Source organism: Malaclemys terrapin, chromosome 4 (genome assembly GCF_027887155.1).
Source record: "Malaclemys terrapin pileata isolate rMalTer1 chromosome 4, rMalTer1.hap1, whole genome shotgun sequence".
In the NCBI taxonomy this organism is placed as follows: domain Eukaryota; kingdom Metazoa; phylum Chordata; order Testudines; family Emydidae; genus Malaclemys; species Malaclemys terrapin.
Genome location: NC_071508.1, coordinates 125,928,480 through 125,954,240, shown reverse-complemented (window position 1 = coordinate 125,954,240; position 25,761 = coordinate 125,928,480). Strand labels below are relative to the sequence as shown.

Sequence of the window (25,761 nt, the reverse complement as noted above, 5' to 3'; positions counted from 1 at the left end):
AGTTTTCGTGACTGAAATAAATGAGGGACTCACTGGCTAATTCCAAGGTTAGAGGCAGCTAGGGAGTCTTGCCAGGAAGTGAATAATGGTAGCTGAAGGAACCTTGCTACCTCTCACAATGGGAGGGAGGACTGAATGAAAGAGATCCCTTAATCTAGGGAGTTGTCTCAGCCCCTCTCATGATCGGGAGCCAGACTACGTGTAAATTGCAAATGACAGCTGAATTCCAAAGTTGGCTACAGGAGACAGCTTGCTGGTACTTGTAAATTTCACTAGTACTCAAGAAGCTTTTTTAGATCTCGTGCAGTTGTCCGTTTCTGTCACAGGCTGAGCAAGTGGATTCCATTTCTCAAATGGTTTAACTGTGATATTGCTTCTCCGGTGAGTTAACATATTTTCTTGCTGCCACTGAGTATCCTTCTCACTCCCAAATAGAAAATTATATTCACCAGAATTTCTCTTAATTACAATTGTAATATTTTTTACACACAGCAGCCAATTCCCTCCCCCGCTCCACACGTCTCTTCCATCCCCCCCCCCCAAAAAAAAAGTTATTGGTACTAACCAAGAATGTAATCTAAATATAAATAATCACGGAGACATCCTGTCTTTCTTGTTTAACAGGAACAGTAGTGAAGTAAATTTTCAACACTTATTCAATCTAGGTTGGTGCAAAACACAAATATTTTGATTCCTGTTGGTTCTCTTAAATTAAACCTATAGTCTTTCATTCTACTCTCAGACAATCCCATGTGAATTAGGGGGAGAGAGTGGCAGAGGGTGGCTTGAAGTCATTTTTGGCACCTTCCCAATTCTGGGCTGCTCGAGCGGCTGAAACAACCTCTAGCGAAATTTAGGCACCCCTAAGTTATGGCATCCTCTGCAGAGCTCCGTGTGGCTTCCAGCGCAAGCCAGATTGGCCATGGTAGCATGTTGTACAGCTCTGCCCCAATACATTCTCTTCTGTCTCCAGCCCCACAACTGCCCTCACACACCTCCTGTACCGATGCTTGCAGGGAGCCAGCAGTGGCTTAACACAATGCCTGCACCAGGAATTCTCCCTTAGTTGTTTGCTGGCTACTTATAGCCCCTGTTTGCTGCTGGAGTGGCAGATAGTGTATGTCTACACTGCACACTAAACCTGGGCTCTGACTCAGGCTTGAGCCCAAGCCCCACTTCTGTCCACACACACATCAGTCTGACTCGGGTCAGCAAGCACTCAGGACCTGGGTCTTAGGGTCCCGCTAAGGGAGTGGGTCAAAGCCTGATTCCCGCTGTGATTCAGGTCCAAGCCCTGTCATTTTGCAGTGCGGACCCAGATCAAGCTGCAGACCTGAGTCAGAAGGTCTGTGTAGTGCTGTGTGGACATGTTAGCACAGCTCTGAGACATGGGTCCCACAATTGTAAAGCAAGGTTTACAATGCAGTGTGAACACTCAAACTCTGATTTGGAAACACCAACTCTACAAGCCTGGGTCCCGCAGACCTGGGCTTAGTGTGCAGTGTAGACATACCCATAGAGGCCAGAGAATGGGGTAGACCTTCATGCTTGATCTCTTGGGTAACGGTGCACCAAAAGCATGTCCTGAACCTGAAACCAAAAACCTGCATATATTCTTCACAATGTCATCTCTTAGTATTCCTCATCTCAGCCTGCTTGGGATCTGTTATTTTCTTGTCAATACAAACATTCCTCCCCATGCCATATCTTGCCTGGTAGATGTTCTCTGATTATTCAAGTGCTTCTGCAGAAGGCAAGAGTTAATGCTCCTTTTGTGTTGCTTCTCAGTGAAAAGAATAATTAGTTGCCTGACAGAGCAAATGGCAGCGTCTTTCTCTTCATTAAAAGTTGCACTGAGAGGCAGCCCCGCCTGGCAGCGTCTTTCTCTTCATTAAAAGTTGCACTCAGAGGCAGCCCCGTCTAGCAGTCTGGCAGGTTTTCAGCCTGCCCTTGGTTAGCTTTTCATATGATAGCTTAGCACAATGTTGTGTCTGTTCAAATGTGTGTCATTATCACATGACCTGATTGATCGCAACATTCTCAGCAGTAATCTCCAAGTCTTGGACTGCTTCATTTTGATTGAACAGCTTGTCCCAGGCAAAGGTTAAGCTGCTTCTCAATTTAAGCTGTGCATCTTCTCCTTCATCAACCTTTGTAATTTTACTGTAAGATGCTGAAGTACATTTTCACCATAATTCTGTTTATCAATCAGATTTGAATCCTGCCACTTGAGAGTTTTTACAATTTGCACTTCCTGTCCTAGTGTATTTATGTCTTCATTTCACTTTCTCTGCCAAGGGATCTGGCCCACTATGTGCAAGGCTTGATTCGAGGTTTATGATCCCTTACACTAGGCTAGGCCAGGCCCAGATCACACGCTTCCCTACAGAGCTCCCTAGCCTGCAAGCAGGCTCAGGAATGTGCCCTGAAATTTAAAGGACAGACTCCCATTTCAACAGCGTTTTCAATACTCCACGTAATTGAGATCAGAATTTTGCCTTCTGACTGCAAAGACTGTCACTGTGGGGCAGATTCTCCAGTGCAGTGTAGCTGCTTTGCATTGCACCACTGTCATGGTCTGGCCCTAAAGCAAGAGGGACTGGCTCTGGAGGATCATCCTAGCACAAGGGTGATCCTCTGGTGTCTGGAGCTGACATATGGCCTCATGCATTTCTCTGCCTCTGCGCTGCTGGCATGGCTGGAGGAGAGGTGACATGGCCAGAATGCTCCTATACCATGGTGTCTTCAGACATGTTTGCAGAGGACACAAGATAGAGGTACCCTCAGACTATTCCAACTTGATGCAGGGTCTGCACAGAGCAGCTCCAGGGTCAGGAGAAAGCAGATGGGAGTTTTGAGTCACCTGTCCTCCTAGACCAGTGACCTGACCTTGTGTAGATCAGCCAGATCCCAGGATCCAGTCCTGTCTCTGGCCCCTGCATAGGGGCATAAGATGTGTGTAGAGAGACGTCTCCTTGCACCCTGCCCCTAGTTTGTGCAGAGCCAAACACTGCCAGGCCCTATATATTGTGCCAATGAAAGCAAAGTCTTTGGAGATTACTATAGATGCTAAAAGTATTGCAGAGTTTCTAATGCTGCAATTATAGTAGTTTCTTTACATCTTGTTTAAATGGCAAGTGCTGTGAAATAATTTACATGCCCCAGGCATGATCAGACAGAGTAATCCTATACTTTTTGCCAGCATGGAGGCTCTCGCTGTAGCTTCTAGGCTGACCCCATATATTGTCTCCTGTTTCAAAGCAAAGTTGGGAAAGGATAATACCGCTTTTTAATGAAAAATATGAAGCTTTGGAAAGGGGAGGCGAGGCACTGACCTCACAGGACCTTGCCATCTTTTGTTCTCTGAATAAATGTTGAGGTGCTACAGCACAGCCAAGATCCGGAGAAAGCTTTACATATTTTTGTCCTCATACTGGAGATGAGGTGTGAATTCCTGAAAAGGTTGAGTGACATGAGGGTGAAAGGAAATGGGCTCTGTTTTCCTAGTTAAAAATGCAACCTGTGAAGAGACAGGTAAGCTCTTGCCCTCACCATTTTGGACATTTCTTATTACAGTGCAGAGTGAAATTGCTTGAAAAGATAACGAAGGAACATGAGCAATACAAGACCAGCGTTGACCAATTTCAATCGTGGCTGAATGGTGTGACTGAAGGATTGAACTGCTGCATTGGAGAAACAACAAAGTTGCCAGCAGACAATGGGCTAAAGACATTGCAGGTTCTTTATGATACAGTTCTAGTAGGGGGAGGGAGAGCGCTGCTAAGAAATGCATTCTCCTCACTTGAATCCCTTCTTGTGTATATTCCCCAAATCATACAAGTATTTAACAGAATAGTGTATTCCTAAGAGTTGTGTGGCTCCAAGAGTATGCTGTGGGCCTAGAATTCAAGCACTGCAAGTTCAAATCTGGCTCTGGGGAGAAATCTGAAGCAGCGGGGGGAAGGTATATTATCAGATGGGGATATTTAAAACAAATTCTGCTGTAGTAGCTAAAGAAGGGGTCCTGAATCAGGAGTTGTCCAGTTGCCACTTTCTCTCTGTGATGTCATTAACACACCATTGCCAACTCTCCCAATTTTATCATGAGTCTCATGCTATTTGATATTTTTCTTAAAGCTCCAGTTCCTGGAGTCATGTGATTACATGAGAATCTGAGCTTTCATTTAAAAAAAAGAAATGTAAGTTTCTAGCCTTCCTGGTTACAGAGAGAAGCATATAAACATGATCTGAATGTAACACAGAGGCTCAAAGGCCAGAAGGCAAATAAAAACAACCCTGACCTTTATTATTTTTAAAAATCTAATGATTTAAGCCAATCTCATGATTTTGGGTGGGCCTGACTCATGATTTTTGAATGCTTGGGGTTGGTGACATTGTTAACAGCACCATTTTTCACAAGTGGTCTCCAATTTTGGGTGCCTTAGTTTGGGCTACTAAACTTTAGACACAGTGGCCTGAGTATCCATGCTGCCAAGTACATGTGGCTCCTGTTGACTTCCACTGGCCCTGTGGGTGCTGAACACTTTTGAAAATCAGGCCCAACAGGTTTAAAAGATTCCTCAAGTTCTTGGGAAGCCATGCTCCCGCTGTTATATTATCTAAATCATAAGGCTGCAAGTTTTAAGTAAGTATATCAAATCTGGCAGCTGGCCACTTCATAAGTGACATGCCTTGAAACAACAATTGGAGAAGAAAATAAATACACAGATAAAAGTAAATATTATCAGGTGTCATTTCCCCACCACCTCCACCCCACCCCACCGTTCTTTCCACTTAACTCTTTCTGATTCCCTTCTTTCTTCAGAACATTGCCAAAGATGTCAAGCGTGGTGAAAAGAAATTGAAATGCCTGGAGGTTCAGTCTACAGGGGTGATCCAGAACACCTCCCCCCTAGGAGCTGGGAAGATGAAGGATGAGTTGGAGGAGTTGAGGAAAGCCCTGGAGAAGTTGAAACTAATATGTGTTGAGGAAGAGGAGAGAATGCATAAGATCCTTAAGTCAGAAAGTGCCTATCAGTCCCAAGCCAGACAGTTGGAAGCAGAAGTCCAGGAATTCAGAAAGATGCTACAAAGACTAGAAGATGACCTGGAGTCAGGGGAGAAGCCGAAGAGTGAAGAGGACTTAGTAGCTCTGTGGAGAAAATACATCGTAAGTGATTGTATTTTGTATGCCTAAAAACAACAAGAGAAGTGTGGTAAACACATTGACAAAACTGAAGGTACATGACCACCCTTGATCATACAGATATTAGTCCTTTCACAGTGCATTGCAGGAAAGTGCTCTGATACTATGGGGCTGAGGACGGTATAAGAATGTATGTGGACTTGAATAAGGAAAAATGTGAATAGGGAGAAAAGAACCAAAAAATTTTCAGTCTCTGCCTCACACTATCTGTTCCCAGCTTCTCCTTAGGTACAGCAAATAATGTTGTTTGTTCCTGCTTATATGGGGTTGTGTCTTTCTTTGCAAGTAGTCCCATTAAAATGAAGTGCGTACTGGTGGGCATGTGCACACACACTTATAATTTCAGGTTTCAGGTTGTAGAACTCCCATGTTAAAAAAATCAAACTTCTCTAAACATAAGATGGCATAAGAAGAGGGTCTTTTGCAGATAGAATATTCAAAATCACACATTATTAACTGGTAACAACTGTAACATTTATACATCGGTCATCATTTTTGTTACTTTCATTATAATCCAAAATGCCTAATTATATGTCATATTCAGCAAGTACTGTGCAAAGAGTAAAGCAAAAGTAGTTGTAAACATAATTCACTAAAGCCAAACTGTGTTTCAATCCAGCTGTGTACCTACCCCTTTTTGTTCCCTTTTCCATGCACATCCATATAACCATATTGTATTCTTGTACTGTTTGCGGAAGAGCTGCTATTAGCACAAATAGGTTTGATTGTAATTGTAGCAGAAGTGCTGCTCGCCTTAGGTCGCCCAATCAGGGAATAGAAATTAAGCAATGTGCATAGGTGCTGAAACTTGGTTAGGGGGGCAGTGCTGCAGCACTCCCTGGATTGAAGTGGTTTCCATTATATACAGGGTTTACAGCAGGGCCGTCCCTAGACATTGTGGTGCCCTCTGCAGACCCTCCCCCCCCAGTGTGTGTGGGTGATTGGCCCCAGGCTTCCGCGGGGGGCGGGGGCAGAAACAGGCACGGGGGGGAAGGGGAGAACCGCCCTCCAGCACTCACTGGCAGCAGAGCAGACTGGGGCTGGGTCGCTCCACTTCCTGCCACCTGGTGAGTGCAGAGCGCCCGACCCCTGCTGCAGTCCCCCGGCATGTAGCTCAGGGGAAGGGGTGGAGTGGGGGCGGGGCTAGGGCGGAGCAGGGGTGGGAAGAGGTGGGGCAGGGGCAGAGCAGGGGCAGGGGCTATGGGGAAGGAGTGGAGTGGGGATGGGGTAGGAGCGGGGGCAGCTTTCCTGGCCGGCTCAGCTGGGCGGGCGATCAGACTGGCCACTGGAGCAGCACGCAGCTGCGTAGTTTGTGTATGGGTAAGGGTGGCCATGGTTTACAGTCTGGTTCATTGACTCTCAGCACCGCCGCTATAAAAATTGTTCCAGCATCCCTGGCCATGTGACTTTGTTGACCAGTCATACAGTTCAAATGGTGAATTCTGCATCTAAAATACTCACAGAGCACTTGCTGTGAACAGTTTATAAAACACCCATAGGCACAAAGGTTTTTTAAAAATTAATCACCTAACTATAACAAACAACATGGACATTTATGAAAATCCTGATCGGTTCATGGACAGCCTGAGAACAGAAAAAAGGGCCAAATTTGACACACAAATGGCTTGTGGCAAATAGTTTGACCATCTCTAGATTCAGCATGGTCTATACATTTCATGTTCCAGGTTTTGTGCTTATAATGCAAACTGATCATTATTTTTATGATTAAGGCAACAAGAGCAGCGCTTGCAGCAGAAGAGTCAAAGGTTGAGAGACTGAAGGCTCAGCTTAAGGAATTGTTCCGGTTTTCACAGAATATACAACCACTCTCTGACGGTGTTGTAGCCGCAATACGGGAATATCAAAGGTATTTATCAGTGGGGAATGTGGGTGGGGTCGGCTAGCAGTTTGACATAAAACTTCACTGGGGACCGAATGGCTCCAAGAATCAGCAGGGGCCTGTGGAAAAAGTGCAAGTTAGACTGACCTTAGGTGGCAGAGTCACAAAGGGTTTGGGGGGGTTTCTTTTGTTTTTCTTTTTTACTGGTGATAGCCACATCCCACGTTTCAGTTAACTTTGCTGCTTTGGGACCAGTTCCTGGAACCTTGCTGAGAAGCATTGACTCAGGAGAAGTCCCAGAAGACCTCAACTCCCGTTTAGGCACCAAAATAAATAGCCAGTTTTTCAGAAGAGCTCAGACCATTGTGCGTTGGCCTCATTTGGCATTCCGGCTAGAAGTGTTGCAACATGAGCGGCTCAGTGGCTGAATACTTCCATAAATCTGGCCCTAGTTCTGAGTGCTAGAAAATCTCTTTCTTAGGGCCCAAGACTACTTCCATTGAGGTGAGTAGGAGTTTTGCCTCTGACCTCAATGGGAGCAAGATCATGCATTTACATGTTAAAAATAGCAAAGGAAACTGATATTTGTGGTTTCTCTGATGTAGTGGGAAGATTTGACTGTGTGTACAGTATATTGTCAGGCTCCATAATGGTTTGGAACACAAATTCCTTATCTCCTGCTCTTGGATCCCTCTCTTGCTGTACCGTGTATAGTCTGGATGAAATATTTGGTTTGACTGCTTGTTTTAGCATTGTAGAATCAGTATTTTTATTTTTTGATTGCTTTTCATGCTCAACTAAAAATCAGACTGGGAACTGTTGTTGTAAATGGTTTGGCTGAATTACTGCAGAGTGCACATGGCCTTTTTCTGGGAGGTTTGTTTTGATGAATCATTCCCTTCCCAGTTATCTGTCAGGGCTTATTCTAGCTTCTCTGACTACCTACATCCTGTTTCCTGTTTCCATTTTCGGGCTGGAAACATTGCAAATCTAGCCTCTCCCTGTGCTTTAGCACTTCCGCTTCCAGGCTGTCTGGAATCAGGAAGTTCAGAGGCTGCAGGTAGCAAACTTCAAGAAAGGATCAGTCTGAGAAGGGAAAAAGAAGGTCAGTTTATTTTTATTGTATCTAAACTGGTTTCCCTATCCCTAGAGCAGACTGTGCTGGCAAATGGAAAAAGATTGGAGGAATAAAATTGATGCAGAAAAGCAAGCACTTCACATTTAAAAAATTAAACAAACTGGGATTTATTTTCCACTGAAGAACAACTATAGGAGACTTAAACTTGCCTCTGATCAGAAATCAGTGACTGTTTAATGAGTTGCTAGCTTTTCCCATTACTCCTGCTTCTTTGAAAGGCGTGGCAAAGTCACAGGCTGCTGCTGGCAGAGGCTGTAGAGTGGATGGCAAAGGAAGTAATAACAGAGATTTCCATCTGTGGATTTCAGGGCCCTCAGAAAGCTAAGCTCATTGCAGACACCCCTGTGACATGTGGGTAACTAGTATTATCTCCATTTCAGAGAGGGGGAAGCAGATGCAGAAAACTGAAATTAGCCAAGATTGCATTGGAAGTCTGTGGTATAACTAGGAGTTGAATTCTAGTCTCTTGATTCTCATTCCTGTGTCTTAACAGAACAATGTTTCCTTTTATGTGTAAACTTTATACTGCAAGATGCTCCTGACTTCAGGATCCAAGGTCAGGAAAGCATAGGGAAGTAGGAGATAACTGTAGGGGGGTCTGCCACTGGGAAGGGAACTGCATAAGTTACTCTCACAACCCCACAGCATTTAGGACCAGCCTTCATACTGGGAACCTGGATATTTAAACCATATATTAGTTTAATGAGTGTTTGCTATTTTAATTTATCCACTGATTTAACTTGACACACAAATGATTCTAAGAAGTTTAAGAAATCTAGAATGAAAGACCAGGAAAATTTATTTGTGTCCCCTTTATTCTGGGCAATTTTGGGTTATCAAACATTTATTTTTTGTGTGTAAAGATTAAAAAAAAAATTAAAAATGGACCAAAACTCCCTTTTCACCTTTTTATGTATAAATGCTAAAGGGGGGTGCAGCTAAACGCTAGGTTTCTTAGATGTACGTACATGGCTTGTTTCTCCCATCCATCAGCCACATTGTTCCTTTGCTCTTACTTGGTGGATAGTACTGAAGGTAACAAACGGAACACAATGAGATTGTTTGGCATTGGAACTGCCAGGCCAGATTTCATCCCTGGTGCATCTCCACTGATTTCAGTGGAGTTGGAGCAGAGATGAATGTGTCCCTCCAGATCTAAGCAGGGTTTGTTGGACATCTGACTGGCAGAAGCAGCTGCCTAGTAAAGGGTGGACAAAGCCAGGAGTACACAAGGAGAAAACTGAGGTTCTTTGTGTTGGGGGGAGCAGGCACACAAGGATTGTGCTATTTTGTCCCTCAGTGAATTGCACATTTAGCTAAAGATTTCACTTTAATCATTCTCTCCATTATCTGCTTATTCTTGCAGGGTCAAGGGAAAGACATTTAAAATGAGCACTGGGACTGAAACTGAGCTCAGGCAGAGTTTTCAAAATCCACTGCGAGAGTTCCAGCTGTGGAAGCCATCAGCTCAGAGACTTCTGGACTCCACTGCTAACGTTGCTGAGCCCTCCCTGACACATGCTTTCTTACTTCAGATTGAGGTAGAGAGTTGCAGCTAAGGAAGCCAGTATCTTGTTCGCACGGCACAAGCTGTAGTGACATGTGCACGAATGCAGCTGTCTGATGGCGACAACTGAGAATGTTTTCCAGTTCCTGTAGGAAATAAGAAGAACAGGAGTACTTGTGGCACCTTAGAGACTAACAAATTTTAGACTAACTAAGGTGCCACAAGTACTCCTGTTCTTCTTTTTGCGGATACAGACTAACACGGCTGTTACTCTGAAACTTGTAGGAAATAACACACTGCTGAAACTCAGGCCTACATCTTCACTAATTGTAACAAAATCACATCATTTTGAGCATTCTATTTAATGAGCTAGAGTTGCCAGTTGAGTAAGGAATGTTATATAAGAGCTAAGTGCCTTATTATTGCCTTTGGCAGTAACCCCAAATCCATCTGGGTTGGAAATCTGAGAACTCCATTAATACTTTTCTAATAATATAATTTAGAGATGAAGATGCATAATTGCTGCATGCACCCATGAATTGAGTAGTGATGGCGAAACCCTCACTCCTTGGATCTCTGGACTAAATGCTTTCATAAACAGGGATCAAACTGAACCATAACTCGGATAAGACAGTTTCATGTCAGGCCCCTGTAGCTGAGTAGGCTTCCTTCATGCAGGTCAGCAAAGCAGCTGCAGAACCAAAGAAGCAGTCCGGTTTATATAAAAGAAATATTGTGAGCAGAGTTTACTCCTTCCTGATGCAGTTTGTGGTATAGCAGCCTGAGTCATACATTGTACCAGGACTGGAGTAGGCCCACAGAGCCCTGCAGTGTTGCCCACAGCTTCCTCCTTTTAAGAGTGTAGGCGACAGATCCCAGCAACCAATGCTTCACCTTGATGCGTGCAGCCAGGCTTCATGCTGAGCCATTGGGCCTCATCTCCATATTCGGGATGAAGGTGACTGCAATTGGGTCCCTTTATTTTAAAAAAATGAGTGCTGCCCTGAGGGTTCTGGCAAGTTGCTGAGTTGGCTCTCGGCTGGGCATTCTGTGGGTGCCTTGTGGTATAGCAGGTATGCTCAAGATTCTGTTGTCCTACAGTCATGGCCTTGCTGTTTTTCTGTGCATTTGTCACCTGATCCACTCATGTAGCCCTTGGTGTTCCGATTTCACTAGAAGAATTGTTCTCCTGTAGGCATGCCTGGCTCAGAGCTCCCAATTCAAGGAGCAGTTGATGATGTTACAGCTGAAGAAGGATTTGCTAAGCAGTATCTTTGGTGAGGAGAGAGCAAAGTCTCTCCTTGTGGAAGTAACCGATACGGCAAAGGAGAGAGAAATTCTACACAAAAGTCTGCTGCAAAGGAGAAGCAGACTGCAGGTGAGCAGTTAATATTAAGTTCACTCCAAGGCCTGCTTACTATTTAATATCCATGCCAAAGATTGTAATTAATCTTTTATTAATCCAGTTTTGTATAAATAAATTCACGAATACTAATCAACTGTGTCTGATGCATTTTGTAGATTAATAGAAACGTAGATTATTGTGCAGGGCAGCTGCTTATTTGCTCAGAGTGTCAAGTAGACTCTCACAAAATAATATAACTGTAGTTATAATGAGTGCTCTTTTTGCTCTTTCTGCCTAGAGTTTGGTAACTCAACATAAAGACTTTGATGCAGGCTTTGTGCCTCTGCAGAAGAAGTTATCTGCTATCAGAGCCAAAGTAGATCTAGAGAATGAACCACAACCTGACCTTTTAGGTAAAGAAACAAGACTCCAGAGACTACAGGTATGTTACAATGATGGTTATCTATGCTACTTGCATGTTAATCATGTTCACGTTGGCAGATGGCCTGACTGATTTATTTTCCTTCTAGGCAAAATGTATAATTTATTAATGTCAGAAGTACCGGGGGGCAAGGAGAAGCCCTTCTTTGCTTGACTTGTCACACCAGTCTGATTCTAGATTATCTGATTCTAGAAAGATGTTTTTTCTATGATAAATTTATACAGCCTGGTTCTGATCTCACAGTGGTGAGAATTGGGGCTGGGAATTGGGATATTTCCTGTAGTGCAAAGAGAAACGAGCGACACAGCTGGGTCAACCTAACTTTTTAGTGCAGACCTGGTCTCAGTGACAGCAAAATCAAGTTCTTAAATTGCTGCTATTTTGATGCTATTGTACCATTTGTGGTGCTTTAATTAGCCTACTAGCAGCAAGTATGCTATCACTTGGCTTCTTTGTAATCAGCTGCTAATGTATCAGAAAGCGTGCTGGCTTCTTTTGTAAATTTTCAGTTCTAGGCATCAGAAACTAAATTGCTTTAAAATTAGTTATTTTTCTTTAATACATCTCATGCTGTCAAATGGAACCAACTTCAGAATCAATGTTCTCACCTGTCTTGTAGGGCCAAATCGTGTTCAGTATGTAAGTAGCCAATGTACAGTATTCCTTTTTTTCTATAGATGATCCAAGAAGAGTTGGCAGAGTTTATAGTTCAAATGGAAGAGCTGGAGAATCTAGTTCAATCTAATCCCACCCACAGGCATAAAATGAACCAGCTTTCATCTGACTATCAGATACTGAAGAGATCTCTGGAGGTAACTCATCATTTAGTGGAGAATTTAAAGTGGCAACTGCGAAAATTATCCTTTCACATTATCATAATGTCTGCTTTCAACCGCTGACATTTTCTGCTAGCGGAAGGCAGGGGCTGAGTTCTTATGGCCTTGATAAATCTTTAAACATTCCCCAGTTTTCTCTGTTTTAATCTTCCTCACCCTACATTGTGGCCATCATCCTACCAACTGAGGCTACACTTAGATGTTGAAATATTTTGGTTGTGGGAGCAGGGAATTTTTACCTATATAGTAACCACTGCAGTTACATCTACAGTGGATGCAGTTAGACCGTACTGCTCTAAAACACCTTTATACCAGTATATTTCCCTTTATATAATAATAAATGGAGATATTCTATCTCCTAGAATTGGAAGGGACCTTGAAAGGTCATCAAGTCCAGCCCCCTGCCTTCACTAGCAGGACCAAGTACTGATTTTGCCCTAGATCCCTAAGTGGCCCCCTCAAGGATTGAACTCTCAATGCTGGGTTTAGCAGGCCAATGCTCAAACCACTGAGCTATCCCTCCTCCCGTCCCATTCTATATGGGAATAGGTTATACCAGAATAAGCACCTTTATACCAATATAACTGTGTCCACACTAGTGAGGGTTGTACGACTTGAACTACACCAATATAGTTAAACAATACAACTTTTGTGTTCAGACAAGTCGTGAGGAGTGGATAGACTCCCCTTTAGAGTCTATAAACACTACTACGTGTTGGTTTGGAAAGTCTCAATTGTGCAGTGTGAGGCTCCCCACTCTGTGGGACTGAATCCATTGCTGAGTGTCCAGATCTCTTTGGCTTGGGCTCGTGCAATGTTCTTGGGATTTGCTGCATAGGGCATTTAGTACTGGGTCATCTGGAAGGTTTATCGCAGGCTTTATAAGACCTAAAAGTTAATGGACCAAAGCCACTGCGGTTACATCAAGGACTGATTTGACCTAGGTCAGGGGTTCTCAGCCTTTTTCTTGCTGAGGCCCCCCTCAGCATGCTATAAAAACGCCACGGCCTAGCGGGGGAAGAAGGGGGAGCGCTGGGCTCCAGGCCGGGGGAGGACCCTTGGGCATAGGCATAGTTTTACTTCTATTTTGTGGGGGGCACGGGGTGGTGGGGCTTGAGCCAGCTCTGCACAGCATGGTCCAGGGACGGAGTGCCACCTCCACCCACTGACTCACTCAGGAAACCACCAGTCTGTCTGGGCTGAGGAGGGATGTAACCAAAAAATATAACTCAAAGGGGGACTCAGTTCAAAATGTTTGAAAACCGCTCAGGGTGCAGGGAGGAGGTAGCTAGGGGCTGTGTGTGGGCAGGGGGATAGCTCACGGTGCAGGCAGGGGGTAGCTAGGGGCTGTGTGTAGGCATGGGGGTAGTGTACAGAGAAGGGGTAGCTAGGGGCTGTGTGTGGGCAGGGGGATAGCTCACGGTGCAGGCAGGGGGTAGCTAGGGGCTGTGTGTAGGCATGGGGGTAGTGTACAGGGAAGGGGTAGCTAGGGGCTGTGTGTGGGCAGGGGAGTAGCTCAGGGTGCAGGGAGGGGGGTAGCTGGGGCTGTGTGCAGGCAAAGGGGTAGCTCAAGGTGCAGGCAGGGGGTAGCTAGGGCTGTGTACAGGCAGGGGGGGCTCCCAGTGCAGCTCCCAGCTTCAGGGCGGAGCATTGAGGCTCCCAGCTTCAGCCCCCTGCTACTCCTGGCTTGGTGAGGAGGGGAGGTTTGCCAGTTTCAGCCCTGCACTGCTCCCGGCTGGGGGGCGGGCTGTGCTGATTTTAGTTCCACACCACGCCCGTCTTAAGCACTGGGGCTTGGGGCACCAGGTTTTGGCCTTGGGGCTCCGCGGCCCCCCTGAAAGGGCTCACGGACCCTCAGGGGCTCGCAGATCCCCAGTTGAGAACTGCTGACCGAAAGTATTTTGTTGCATGTAAAGACAGCTATAAAAATCTTCCCTCCCAAAACAAACTGAGAGCGTGTAAAATTCTCTTAGGCTAGGTCCACACTACCCGCCTGATTCGGCGGGTAGAGATCGATCTTCTGGGATCGATTTATCACGTCTCATCTGGACGCGATAAATCGATCCCAGAAGCGCTCCCCCGTCGACTGTGGAACTCCTGCTCGCCGAGAGGAGGAAGCGCTGTCGACAAGGGAGCTTGCCTGCGCCGCGTGGACCCGCAGTAAGTAAACTTAGTTCGATCTAGGAAACGTCGACTTCAGCTACGCTATTCTCGTAGCTGAAGTTGCGTTTCCTAGATCGATCCCCCGCCCCAGTGTGGACCAAGCCTTAGTTTGCTATGTCACTAAAAAAATTATCTGTAATAAAATTTGACTCTAATATGCTAGGGAATTCTAGTTTTTAATCACAAATAGTAAACAAATATATCACTAAAATAGTATTTTTCCAGGTAAAAGTACCATATGGCAGATCCCTTTCTATTATATCTAGTGTGATTTTGCATGCAAAGAGGGGAGGAGGCAGTACTTAGTTCAGATACTAAAATATAGGATTTTTCACTTTGAGTCATCTGTAAAGAGGGAAACTATTCTAATACATAATGCCCCACCATGTGGCTAAGCTCAGATCTGCAGGAGCTTGTAAATATCCAGTTAGGAGGTGCATTCCATGTCATGGTACTAAACAGCTAAGAGTTTCTGCCTTTCATCCGTATTTTTATTTCCTCTCTTTGTGTTTCTATAGCATCCGTCGCCATAGTCTCTCTTGTGAAGCCTGCTGTCTCTTTGTGTTCTATCACTGATGTGTTTTGGTGACTCCTGGTATTTTTAGATCATCCTGGCGCGGACTGAGAAGCACGTTCGGGAGCATTGGACGTTCAATAACAAACTGTCAGACCTTCAGCGGTGGATCACAATGACTGAACAGAAGTTGGAATCCTATCAGGATGCCAGTGGGGAAAGGAACACGGAGAGCAAAGTCGCAGACCTGGAGGTGAGGACCACATCTTGGCATATGATGTCATCATTCATTTGCTTTTGTGATCGAAGCAGCAGGTAGATGTTTAGGGGAAGTGGTGTGTTCCCCTGGGCTCCATTTGCATTTGCCATGTAAACTGGTGGACAGAAGATTCCTACTGCCTAACTGGACTGCTCTATGATGAGTGCATGATGATCTGGATGGTTAGGGAAAAAGAAGCATCAAGCTTCTGTTGAAATGTTTGCAGCATCATTAAAGGAAAATCCAGTCTTGAAAGTGAATTCCTCCTGGCAGGATGGTTTCTCCAGACACACAGCAATGTAGCATTAAATGGTAGGTTACTCTACTGGTTTATCCTACATTGCATTTATTTGTGCAAAAGGGAAAATGTCCCCGTTCCCACAGTTGCTCAATTTTCCCTTCATGGAAATACTTTGGGGTCAAATTCACTCATACTGGTGATTTACACTTCCTGTGCCAGCCTGGGCTGATTGGCCCTTGAGCGGGAAGCAGCAGCTTTAATTTCCATTGGGGGCTCCAGAGAAGTCCCACAGTGTTACCCTGCAGCAGGGACGTACTAGCTACACCTCTTCCCTAATCCCATGCTACCCACTTCTTGGGCTTTGCTGGATTCCTCCAGGAACCCCTAGCAGATCTTGCTGCTGGGGACCCGTAACTAGTGTAGTGCCAAGAGAAACGAGCTTAATCCTGGGCTGAACATAGCCCTTCATTTGACACAGGTATCCTGCATTGTGGTAAAGCTTCAGAAATAGCAGCGACACCTGAAAGTGACTGTGAGTGCTGTGAATTTCAGGGGCTGCTAGCTGAATTCCCAAGTAAAGAGATCCAGTTGCACCTTGTTGGGGCTCATGGCCAGCTGGTGATTGAGAGTTCTTCCCCAGAGGGGGCAGCCCATGTCCATACTGAAATGAACCAGCTGACAGAATCTTTGAGATCACTCAAAAAAATGACAATCAGGTAAGTGTTCATATATGTCTTTCCCATGTCCCTTCAAGGGGGATTCTCTCTGCTGCTCTATAACCAGCCCTGCAAACGCTAAGCCTAAAGGAGTATTGAAAGTTAGGAGCTGTGCTTAATTCTCGTTTGACTGCAGTGGAGTTACTCCTGATTTACGCTGGTGTAAGAAGGTGGAGACTCAGGCCAACTGTGTCTATGACCTGCACAGTACCTCTTCTCAGACTTCAGCCAGTATATTGTGGTCTGTGAGCAGACACTGTACCTGGCAAATCTCCCTTAGGTCTGAGCCAACAGGAGCTTTGCAGTACTTGAGTCAGGAAATAAGGCTTTGGATGAGAGTGTTGCAGAAGTGAACAGAGAGAAAAGTCTGGATCTTGGAGAGGTTATGGAGGAGGAAGGGGAGGCAAGACTTGGATATTGCCTGCATATGTGGGGCTAGGGAGAGAGCAGAGTCAGAAGTGCCTCTGGGCTTAGAGACCTGAGGGTGACATTGTTAGTGATGGCAGAGAAGAGGACTTAGGTGGGGGGAGTTGAGACGCTCACCCAGGCACGGTGATAGCGTATCTAGGTTAATTATCATGATCCGACACCCCAAACTGACACAGTCTCCACCTCCCCTGTATCCTTCAAGCATTAGTAGGAGATAATGAGACTCTCAGCTGTGCCTCTTGCAGCCACAGCAAACGAGCTGTAATGGGGGTGACAGTTTCACACAGTTTTGTGTTGAAACCTCATTAGATTTCAGAGCATGGCTCCCAAGGATAAACAATTCAAATTAAAGCCGTTCAGAAACAAGCCAAGCCAAACACACACACACACACACAGCTCACTCTTTAATTAGGTCTTGCCGGCAGTTAAGTGTCACTTTGGAAGACATTCTTACCCCTGCCATTACCAGATGCCTTGGCTGTTACCTGTCAAGGAATGCTGCTTAATTAGAACCACACATTCCCTCTCCGTCTCTGCGGTGAGCTCCTGGGTTCTTTTACAAGTGGTTTGTCTGGATTACCACGTGCTTGGGAGGAGTTCTCCGGCTCTCGAGATTTCTGTCGGTGACCTAGATTTTGTTGAGAAATACACAAAGAAATAACAGGTTGCTCACCTGCTTCTGATGATTTTTTTTTTTTTTGAGCACTCTCAATTATTTTCGTTTTGGAATTTGCTCCCTCAAATGGCTCTCTCCAAATGAGACAAAAGTGCTTCTATCCATTAATGCCAATTTCTGGTTTATTTTCCACTCAGCATAAAAAGATCTTTCACATGGTTTCTAACTTCACACTAGATTTGTGATGGGTTGGACCCCCCTTCTGGGATGCCATCTGATGTACTGGGATTTCACTGAGCCTGCCTGTTCCACTAACCTGGGCTCCCTCTTCCTGTTTTGCTGAATTAGGCTCTCCGGCCTCTGGCAGCATACACACACACATAGGTAGGGATGCACCAGCTATAGAATCACACAGAGTCCGCAAACAGAAGACTCAGCTAGGAAATTGCCTAGCACTCAAGTGCAGCTCCCCTTTGGAAAGTCTACCCAAAATAATATTGTCTTGCGCTGTAGAGAAATCTATACAACGTAAGCTCATAAATTCGACCCCTCCCTCAATGTGGAGGAAGATATGCACAACTTCTTCTCTCTCCTGCTCCCCCACCCCGCCCAGTTAGAAATTGTACAAACTGGGTTTAATAATAAACAAAAATAAGTTAATTAACTATAAAAGGCAGATTTTAAGTGATTATAAGGGATAGCAAACAGAACAAGGCAGATTACTAAGCAAATAAAACAAAACATGCATACTAAGCTTAAGATCTTAGAGAGACTGGTTTCAAGAAATAATTTCTCACCCTAAATGTTGTTTTAGGCAAGTTGCAGAGTTTCTGTAGCTTAGAGTTCCAGTTATTTCTCTTTACAGACTAGACTCCTGTCTTAGTCTGGACTCAGCCCTGGCCTTTCCCACTGCCTAATTCCTTTGTCTCTTCAGGTACTTTCAGCAGTCTTTCTTCTTGGGCAGGAAAGCAATGGAGAAGAGTCTTGTTTTCCTTACTCTCCAGCCTTAAATAAAATTTACATACGGTGGGAATCTTTTGTTTCCCAGTTTTGACCTCCCCTCCTTTTAGTGGAAAATTACTAGAAGTCCAAGAGGGTGTTTAGTACCAGGTGACAGGCCAACTGACCTAGTAGTGTCAGCCTCTCAGGAAGGAGAGAGATTAGTATTTTCAAAGTCTTATTGTTTCTTCGTAATGACCCATCAAGGCTGATGGCCTTTTGTCTGGTGGGTGTCTCCCAAATACACACAGAGTTGTAATTGTTACATAGTCAATATTCCTAACTTTCGATACAGAAATGATACATGCATACAAATTGGATAATCACTTTCAGTAAATCATAACCTTTCCGATGATACCTTACAAGACCCATCTTGCATAAAATATATCTGTTATGCCATAAGCATATTTCCATAAAGAATATGGGGTGTAATGTCACAAGCTCCCTCTGGCTTTCACTCAGCCCTGACCTAGAACTTCGAGCTTGTCTCTCCCTTCCCGTCAAACACTCTTGGCTCTGCCAGTGCTACTATCTTTTTTTTCCTTCTCCTTTTTCTACCTTCATGCCTTCTTTCACGCTTCTCCTTCCCTCCTTCTCGCAACTCTTTAACCTGGCCACCACCACTTCCTCATTCAGATCCCACATCTGCTGTGGCACCTCTGAGAATTAAGCTAATAAAAATTATATTAAGAAATCCACATTTAGCAAAACCCCCAAGATGTATCTGTGACCTTTTCCCTACCGTTCCCCTTACTCCATTTTTGTTTATGACCATCACTACTTGTGTTATGTCCACACTGAGAGTGGGCTCCCATCAGGCCATGGGCTGTGTAGTTATCTGTTTGAGTGCAGTTGGTGCACTCTCGGGCTGGGTGCTCATTGAATAAAATAACCCACGAATAACAATGGCTAGCTTTCCTGGCACTACGCTCTCCTCCTGTATCTGCTATGCCTCTTCTGCAGTGCAATCCCATCCCTCGGTCCATTGTATTCCCCTGTTTTAAAGCACATTTCTTCTCTCATAGGCTGGATCATCTTCCCAGACTCATCAACCCTTTTGGCTTACTCTGAAGCCTCTAATAATAAACTAATTATCTTCAAGTCCTGCCTGCTACTGCTCCAGAGTAAGGCTTGCTAAAATCTCTAGCTACTACTGACTCACTAGGGAGCTCAGTGCAAGCCACCCTTGATGTTCTGAGGCATTTCTTTCATTCATTATTTTTCAGGCTGTTGTCTGTTCTTCTGTTGGCTGCTTTAGCCTCTTCCTCCCCTCCACCTCCGCTTCTTTTAAAATGAGCTGTTCTGTTATTGGTATGTCTTCACTGCAGAGGTAACTAGCGGTTTGCACTTGAGTTATTTCTCTCATGTTCGCCTAGCTCAAGTGAGAGCAGCTGCACTGCAAAATAACACTTGAGTTTTTGTGTCTGCACTGCACTCACTTGTGTGGCACTGAGACTTCGTAGGACATGTCCCATGGTCACGCTGGGAATTCTTTCGCCGTGTATTGTGAGAGAGAAGGCCAGAGCTATGCTGCTGTAGCAGCTGTAGTGTAGACATGGCCTTAGACCTTGCCTGCACTTACATTTGATAGCGCTCTAACTTGCTGGCTCAGGGGGGTGAAAAATCACCCCCTGAGCACAGCAAGTTTGAGTGCTTTAAAGCGCTAGTGTGGACAGGCCCCGAGTGCTGGGAGATGCGCTCCTAGCGCCTGGAGCTATTCCCTTTGTGGAGGTGGATTACCAGGAGCGTTGGGAGAGCTCTCTCTCAGCGCTCACGCATGACCACACTCACATTTCAAAGCACTGCTGCGGGAGCGCTCCTGCAGCAGCGCTTTGAAGTTTCTAGTGTAGACATAGCCTCAGCATTTCTGTGCCTCATTCCCCAACTGTAAAATGGGGATAATTCACAAGGATGCTGTGAGGCTAAATTCATCATAGCTGGTGAGTCAGTCAGGTATTCCCCTGATGGGAGCCATATAAGCAACTTAGTTAGAGCACTCTGCCTGCACCATGCTCCCAGTCCCTGAGGTTTGGGAATGAAGGATATGTTTGGGAGCCAAAAGTTGATCTCCTGGTGGCATTTCATTATCTGCACTTTGCTAACTGGAGCCCTTGAAAATAAAATGACAGCATCAGTGGGCACAAATTATGTATTCTAGCTATGTTAATTATGTGAGCTTTCTGGATGTACATAAATACAGCACTATATTAAATCTATAGGCAATACCAGCAGACCTTGATATTAACTGTTTAGAATATTTTAGATTGTCAAAACACAGTTGTGCACCAAGAAACACTCCTGATATGGATCCTTAGAGGAAAGGATACTTAAAGAGGCAGAGCCTAAAATTATAGATGGGCCTGAACCAAACCCCAAGAGCCAAGCGCTTCCAAACTGAGAAAGTTTGGATCCAGTTCAGGCCCATCTCTGTGTGGTAGGGGGAAATGAGGAATGGAAGGGCTAAAGGGATGCTAGCAACATTAAAAAAAAATCACCCTCTTTTCCAAAAATATTGTACTGATAGTCATTTTAGGTGTTAACTGTAACTCAGACAATAGAGGAAAAGGTTTCTCATGTTGTTTACTATATATATTTTGACAGTACTTTGTTGTTAATTTCACTGGTTCCCATGTGTAGTGTTTCCACACTACAATAATGGAGAGAACATATTTTTTAAATATGAAAATGTGATTGTAAAACCCACAAAAGCTGGCAGGGACATTCAGGCTCAGGCATAGAACCTGAAACTACCTTTAACTTCCCTTTTTAAAAGGGCCTAGATTTCAAGTTGACAGTATCCCTTTCAGGGACTAGCCCATAGTCATGCAGGAAGTCTGTGGTAGACAGGAATAGAACCCAGATCAGCTGACGCCTGCTGTTGTGCCTTAACCACAAGACCATCCTTCTCTTCTGAAAGTACATCAACTGTACTTTTCCAAGGAGCCACTTCTGGAGTTGGCTCTTAATGTTTTGCAACATGCTAAGCAGAGCTAATCTTCTTTCTTACCTATCTATTCTCATTGTATTTATAGCAGCGTTCACTATAGTACCTATCGCTATTCAGATTTGCTGGTCCTTGCTTTACTTCTAACAAAGTGCCGTGCATGCGCATGTGCCCATATTCACACAAAAATAACCTGCACCAACTTGTACAGTGTGGAGCTACATTTATATGATTAGGGTTACTGGTGATGCTCCAGTGATTACTTGCTACCAGAAAAGCCTCTTGGTACCCTAATCAGCCAGACATGACCCCAGTAGAGTGAGGGGGCATCCAAGTTTGAATCCCGTGCTTTTTCATTTGCTTTCCAGGGGCTTGAAGCACTGTAGAGACAGGGGGCTCAAGATGGTGCAAGGAGGGAGAATGTCAAGGAAATCAACAGACAGGCTTTAATACTTCAGCCTATCAGTGGTGTTGCTTGTGCAGAGAAGAGTGTTGTTCTGATAACTTTCCTTAAAGAGCTACAAGTCAGCTCTAGCCCTGACTACTACGAATACTTTGTAACACTGCTGATTTGTTACTTGTTCTTACTTTATTAATAGTAAGGAAATAATAATAATATTTTTAAGCATAGGTATGTTGGTTTGGTTCCCCACCCCTTCGCCCCATTCCATGAATGTATCAGTTGTCAGCATCACTGCATTGACTTCTCTGATTTTGTATTTTCAAGCCTCCTCAGCAGCATGCAGCCAAATACAACAGTGGTTGATACGGGGAAGAATATAACCATTGTGGGTAATCCACTGACGACTGGGTTTGCCTTTGGCTCTTCAGTGGTAACTCTCAAGCACGCCCAGGTGAGAGAAATAATCTGTATCAGCGTTCCTTAATAACTTTACAAAGACCATTTCCCTTGGTTCTGTCTGGTACCGTATGTAAAACTCTCCAATTTGCAAAGTCCAGCAAACATCTGAAATGTGGGGATCAAGGCTCTGAGCCTTACTGGGTCATTAGAAAGCACATCCGACATCTTCAATTTGCAAAGGCTGATGTAGGAGCATAGCTTCATGACTCCCATACAAATCATTGGAAGTCACTCAGTCAGACTCACATGTACTGTTTTGGATATGAAACGGTATGTGTTATAGTAGAGACCCTTGTAAATAGTACCATTATGCCAGGCAGGGAGTTAGGGAAAAAAACACCTGGAACCGTCTGTGTTTTGCTAAATTCCTCATTCCACTGTCAAATTTTAGTGGAGCAAACTCAGTGCCAGATTCTCAGATGGTATAAATCAGCATAGCTCCAGTGCAGATGGTTTACACCAGCTGAGGACCTGGCCCTCCATCTCCTTCCTGTGACCAGTTAATTATAACTTAAATCACAGATGGATGGTGCCTCCTGCTCCATTTCCAATTATTTTGTCCTTCTACATGCATAACTCCTATGAAAATCATAGGGGATTTTGTCTACATGGGAAATCCAGACATAAAGTTCTTCCTTATATTGAGAGCCTGTGGGACTTGAGACTTCAGTGGAAGGTGAGGGTGCTCAGCACCTCTCATGAGGCACTCAGCACTTTGTAGAATTGGCCTCAGTTGAGATGAGACAGGAGAGACCAGACCTGGACCCTGGTGATGCCCCACTGGAGTCAATGGGAATTCAGCAGGAACATGATTGGCTGTTGGTGTCTGAAGGCAGTAATAATAATGTATGTTTCCTTTTTTATAAATTTCTGTTTGGGTTTTGTTCTGTGACTCAGGTGAAGGTGAGCAAAGAGGAAGAGAACAGTCACCTCCTTAAACTCATGAAGGACTTTGAACAGTGGTTACATGTAGAAAATGACAAACTGAGCAAGATTCTTATCATGAAACCCTCCAGTTGTGAAGAAGTTAAAGCAATACACAGCAAGCTAAAGGTTGGTTTTCAAACACTAATTTTCTGAGTGTAGGGAATTATGTTGCAAGATGAACATAAGAATGGCCATCCTGGGTCATACCAATGGTCTATCTAGCCCAGTATCTTGTCTTCTCATAGGGGCCAGTTCCAGATTGTTCAGAGGGAATGAACAGAACAGGGCAATTATCAAGTGATCTATCCCCTGTCGTCCAGTACCAACTTCTGGCAGTCAGAGGTTTAGGGACACATGCAGCATGGGGTTGCATCCCCAAGTATCTTAGCTAATGGGCATGAATGGACCTATCCTCCAAGAACTTATCTAATTCTTTTTTGAATCCAATTATACATTTGACATTCACAACATCCCCAGGCAGCAAGTTCCACAGGTTCACTGTGTGTTGTGTGAAGAACTACTTTCTTATGTTTGTTTTAAACCTGCTGCCTATTAATTTCATTGGGTGACCCCTAGTTCTTGTGTTATATCAAGGGGTAGATAACACTTCCCTATTCACTTTCACCACACATTCGTGATTTTATAGACCTCTATCATGTCCTCCCTCAGTCATCTCTTTTCTAAGCTGAGCAGTCCCAGTCTTTTTAACTCTCCTCATATGGAATTTGTTCCATACCCCTAATCACTTTTGTTGCCCTTCTCTGTATTTTGTTCCAATTCTAATATCTTTTCTGAGATGGGACAACCGAACCGCATGCAGTATTCAAGGGGTGGTCATACCATGAATTTATACAATGGCATTTATACATTGAGTGGATGTTTTCAGAGAACTATCTACAGTGACTCCAAGATCTCTCTCTTGAGTGGTAGCAACTAATTTAGACCCCATCATTTTATATGTATAGTTGGGATTATCTTTTCCAATGTGCATTACATTGTACTTGTCAGCATTGAATTTCATCTTTCTATTTTGTTGCCCAGTCTAGTGAGATCCCTTTGTAACTCTTCACAGTCAGCTATGAACTTAACTGTCTTCAGTAATTTAGTATCTGCAGATTTTGCCACCACACTGACACTTTTACAGACACAGGTGCTGCAGCACTCCCTGACTTGAAGTGGCTTCCATTATATACAGGGTTTACAGTTTGGTTCAATGGCTCTCAGCACCCCTGTTTACAGATCATTTATGAATATGTTGTACTGTGCACAGATCCTTGAGGGACCTCACTGTTTACTGCATTCCATTTCAAAACTGACATTTATTTTCTGTCTTTTAACCAGTTACTGATACTTACGGGATAAGAGGGAAGGTCCTCTCCACTCATTGCTTTGCTTAAGACCCTTTTGTGAGGGACCTTGTCAAAGGCTTTCTCAACGTCCAAGTACACTGTATCCACTGGATCACCTTTGTTCACATGTTTGACCCCCTCAAAGAAGTCTAATAGATTGATGAGGCATGATTTCCCTTTACAAAAGCTGTGTTGACTCTTCCCTAACGTATTGTGTCCATGTATGTGTCGGGTCATTTTGTTCTTTTCTGTAGTTTCAACTAGTTTGCTTGGTATACTGAAATTGGGTTTAGCAGCCTGCGATTGCCAGGATCAACTCTGGAGCTTTTTTTAAAAATAGTTCCCTGCCAGTTGTCTGATACAGAGGCTGATTTCAGCGAAAAGTTCTATATTCCAGATAGTAGTTCTGCAGTTTCATATTTGAGTTCCTTCAGAACTTTTGGGTGAATATCATCGGGTCGTGATGACATATTACTGTTTAATTTCATCAAACTACCGATTCAAATCATTAATTTAGCTTCTGGGTGATGACCTTGTCTTTCTTGGTTGCTTCTTTAGCACCTCGATCATCCATTGACATGCTTCCTGCTCCTGATGTACTTGAAAAAATGTTTTGTTAGTTTCTGTGTCTTTTGCGGGTTGCTCTTCAAATTCTTCTTTGGCCTGCTTAATTGTATTTTTACACTTGACTTGCTTATGCTCTTTATTGTCCTTTGTATTTGCCTCCAATTTTTAAAGGATGCCCTTTTGCCTCTCACCCTCTTTTAGTCTGCTGTTTAGCAATGGTGGCATTTGTTTGGTCCTCTTACTGTTTTTTTTATTTGGGGTTTACATGTAGTTTGAGTCTCTATTATGGTGTTTTAAAATAGTTTTCATGCAGCTTGCAGGCATTTCACTCTTGTGAATGTTCCTTTTAATTTCCATTTAACTAGCTTCCTCGTTTTTGTGTAGTTCCCCTTTTTGAAGTTAAATGCTACGGTGATAGGTTTCTTTGGTATTTTTCCCTCCACAAGGATGTTAAGCTTAAGTACATTATTGTTGATTTTACTGAGTGGTTCAGCTATATGCACCTCTTGGACCAGATCCTGTGCACCACTTAGGACTAAATCAAGAATTGCCTCTCCCCTTGTGGGTTCCAGGACTAGCTGCTACAAGAAGCAGTCATTAATGGTGCCTAGAAATTTTATCTGTGAATCCTGTCTAATCTCCCTGAGCATTTCACAGTCACCACCATCCTGGTCAGTTAGTCAGCAGTATATTCCTACTGCTATACTCTTGTTATTCAAGTTTGGACTTTCTAAGGTACCATATTCTAAGATACAGTTTGATTCATTTAAGATTTGTACTATATTTGTCTCTTATGCTTTCTTTCACATATAATGTCACTCTCCCACCAGTACTACCTATTCTGTCATTCCTATATATTTT

General features: G+C 44.0%; 1 protein-coding gene across 2 annotated transcripts in view; it reads left to right on the top strand.

The window, feature by feature from the left end:
- Window positions 1-25,761, top strand: part of SYNE3 (spectrin repeat containing nuclear envelope family member 3) — a 61,034-nt gene that overhangs the window by 14,207 nt on the left and 21,066 nt on the right. For both annotated transcript variants that reach the window (XM_054024851.1, XM_054024852.1), the window contains 11 exons: window positions 3,577-3,738; window positions 4,826-5,170; window positions 6,937-7,073; window positions 9,551-9,725; window positions 10,887-11,069; window positions 11,335-11,478; window positions 12,156-12,290; window positions 15,083-15,244; window positions 16,044-16,207; window positions 21,923-22,049; window positions 22,955-23,110. In XM_054024851.1, coding sequence (XP_053880826.1) covers window positions 3,577-3,738; window positions 4,826-5,170; window positions 6,937-7,073; window positions 9,551-9,725; window positions 10,887-11,069; window positions 11,335-11,478; window positions 12,156-12,290; window positions 15,083-15,244; window positions 16,044-16,207; window positions 21,923-22,049; window positions 22,955-23,110 — 1,890 coding nt within the window. The remainder of the gene's footprint in view (window positions 1-3,576; window positions 3,739-4,825; window positions 5,171-6,936; window positions 7,074-9,550; window positions 9,726-10,886; window positions 11,070-11,334; window positions 11,479-12,155; window positions 12,291-15,082; window positions 15,245-16,043; window positions 16,208-21,922; window positions 22,050-22,954; window positions 23,111-25,761) is intronic.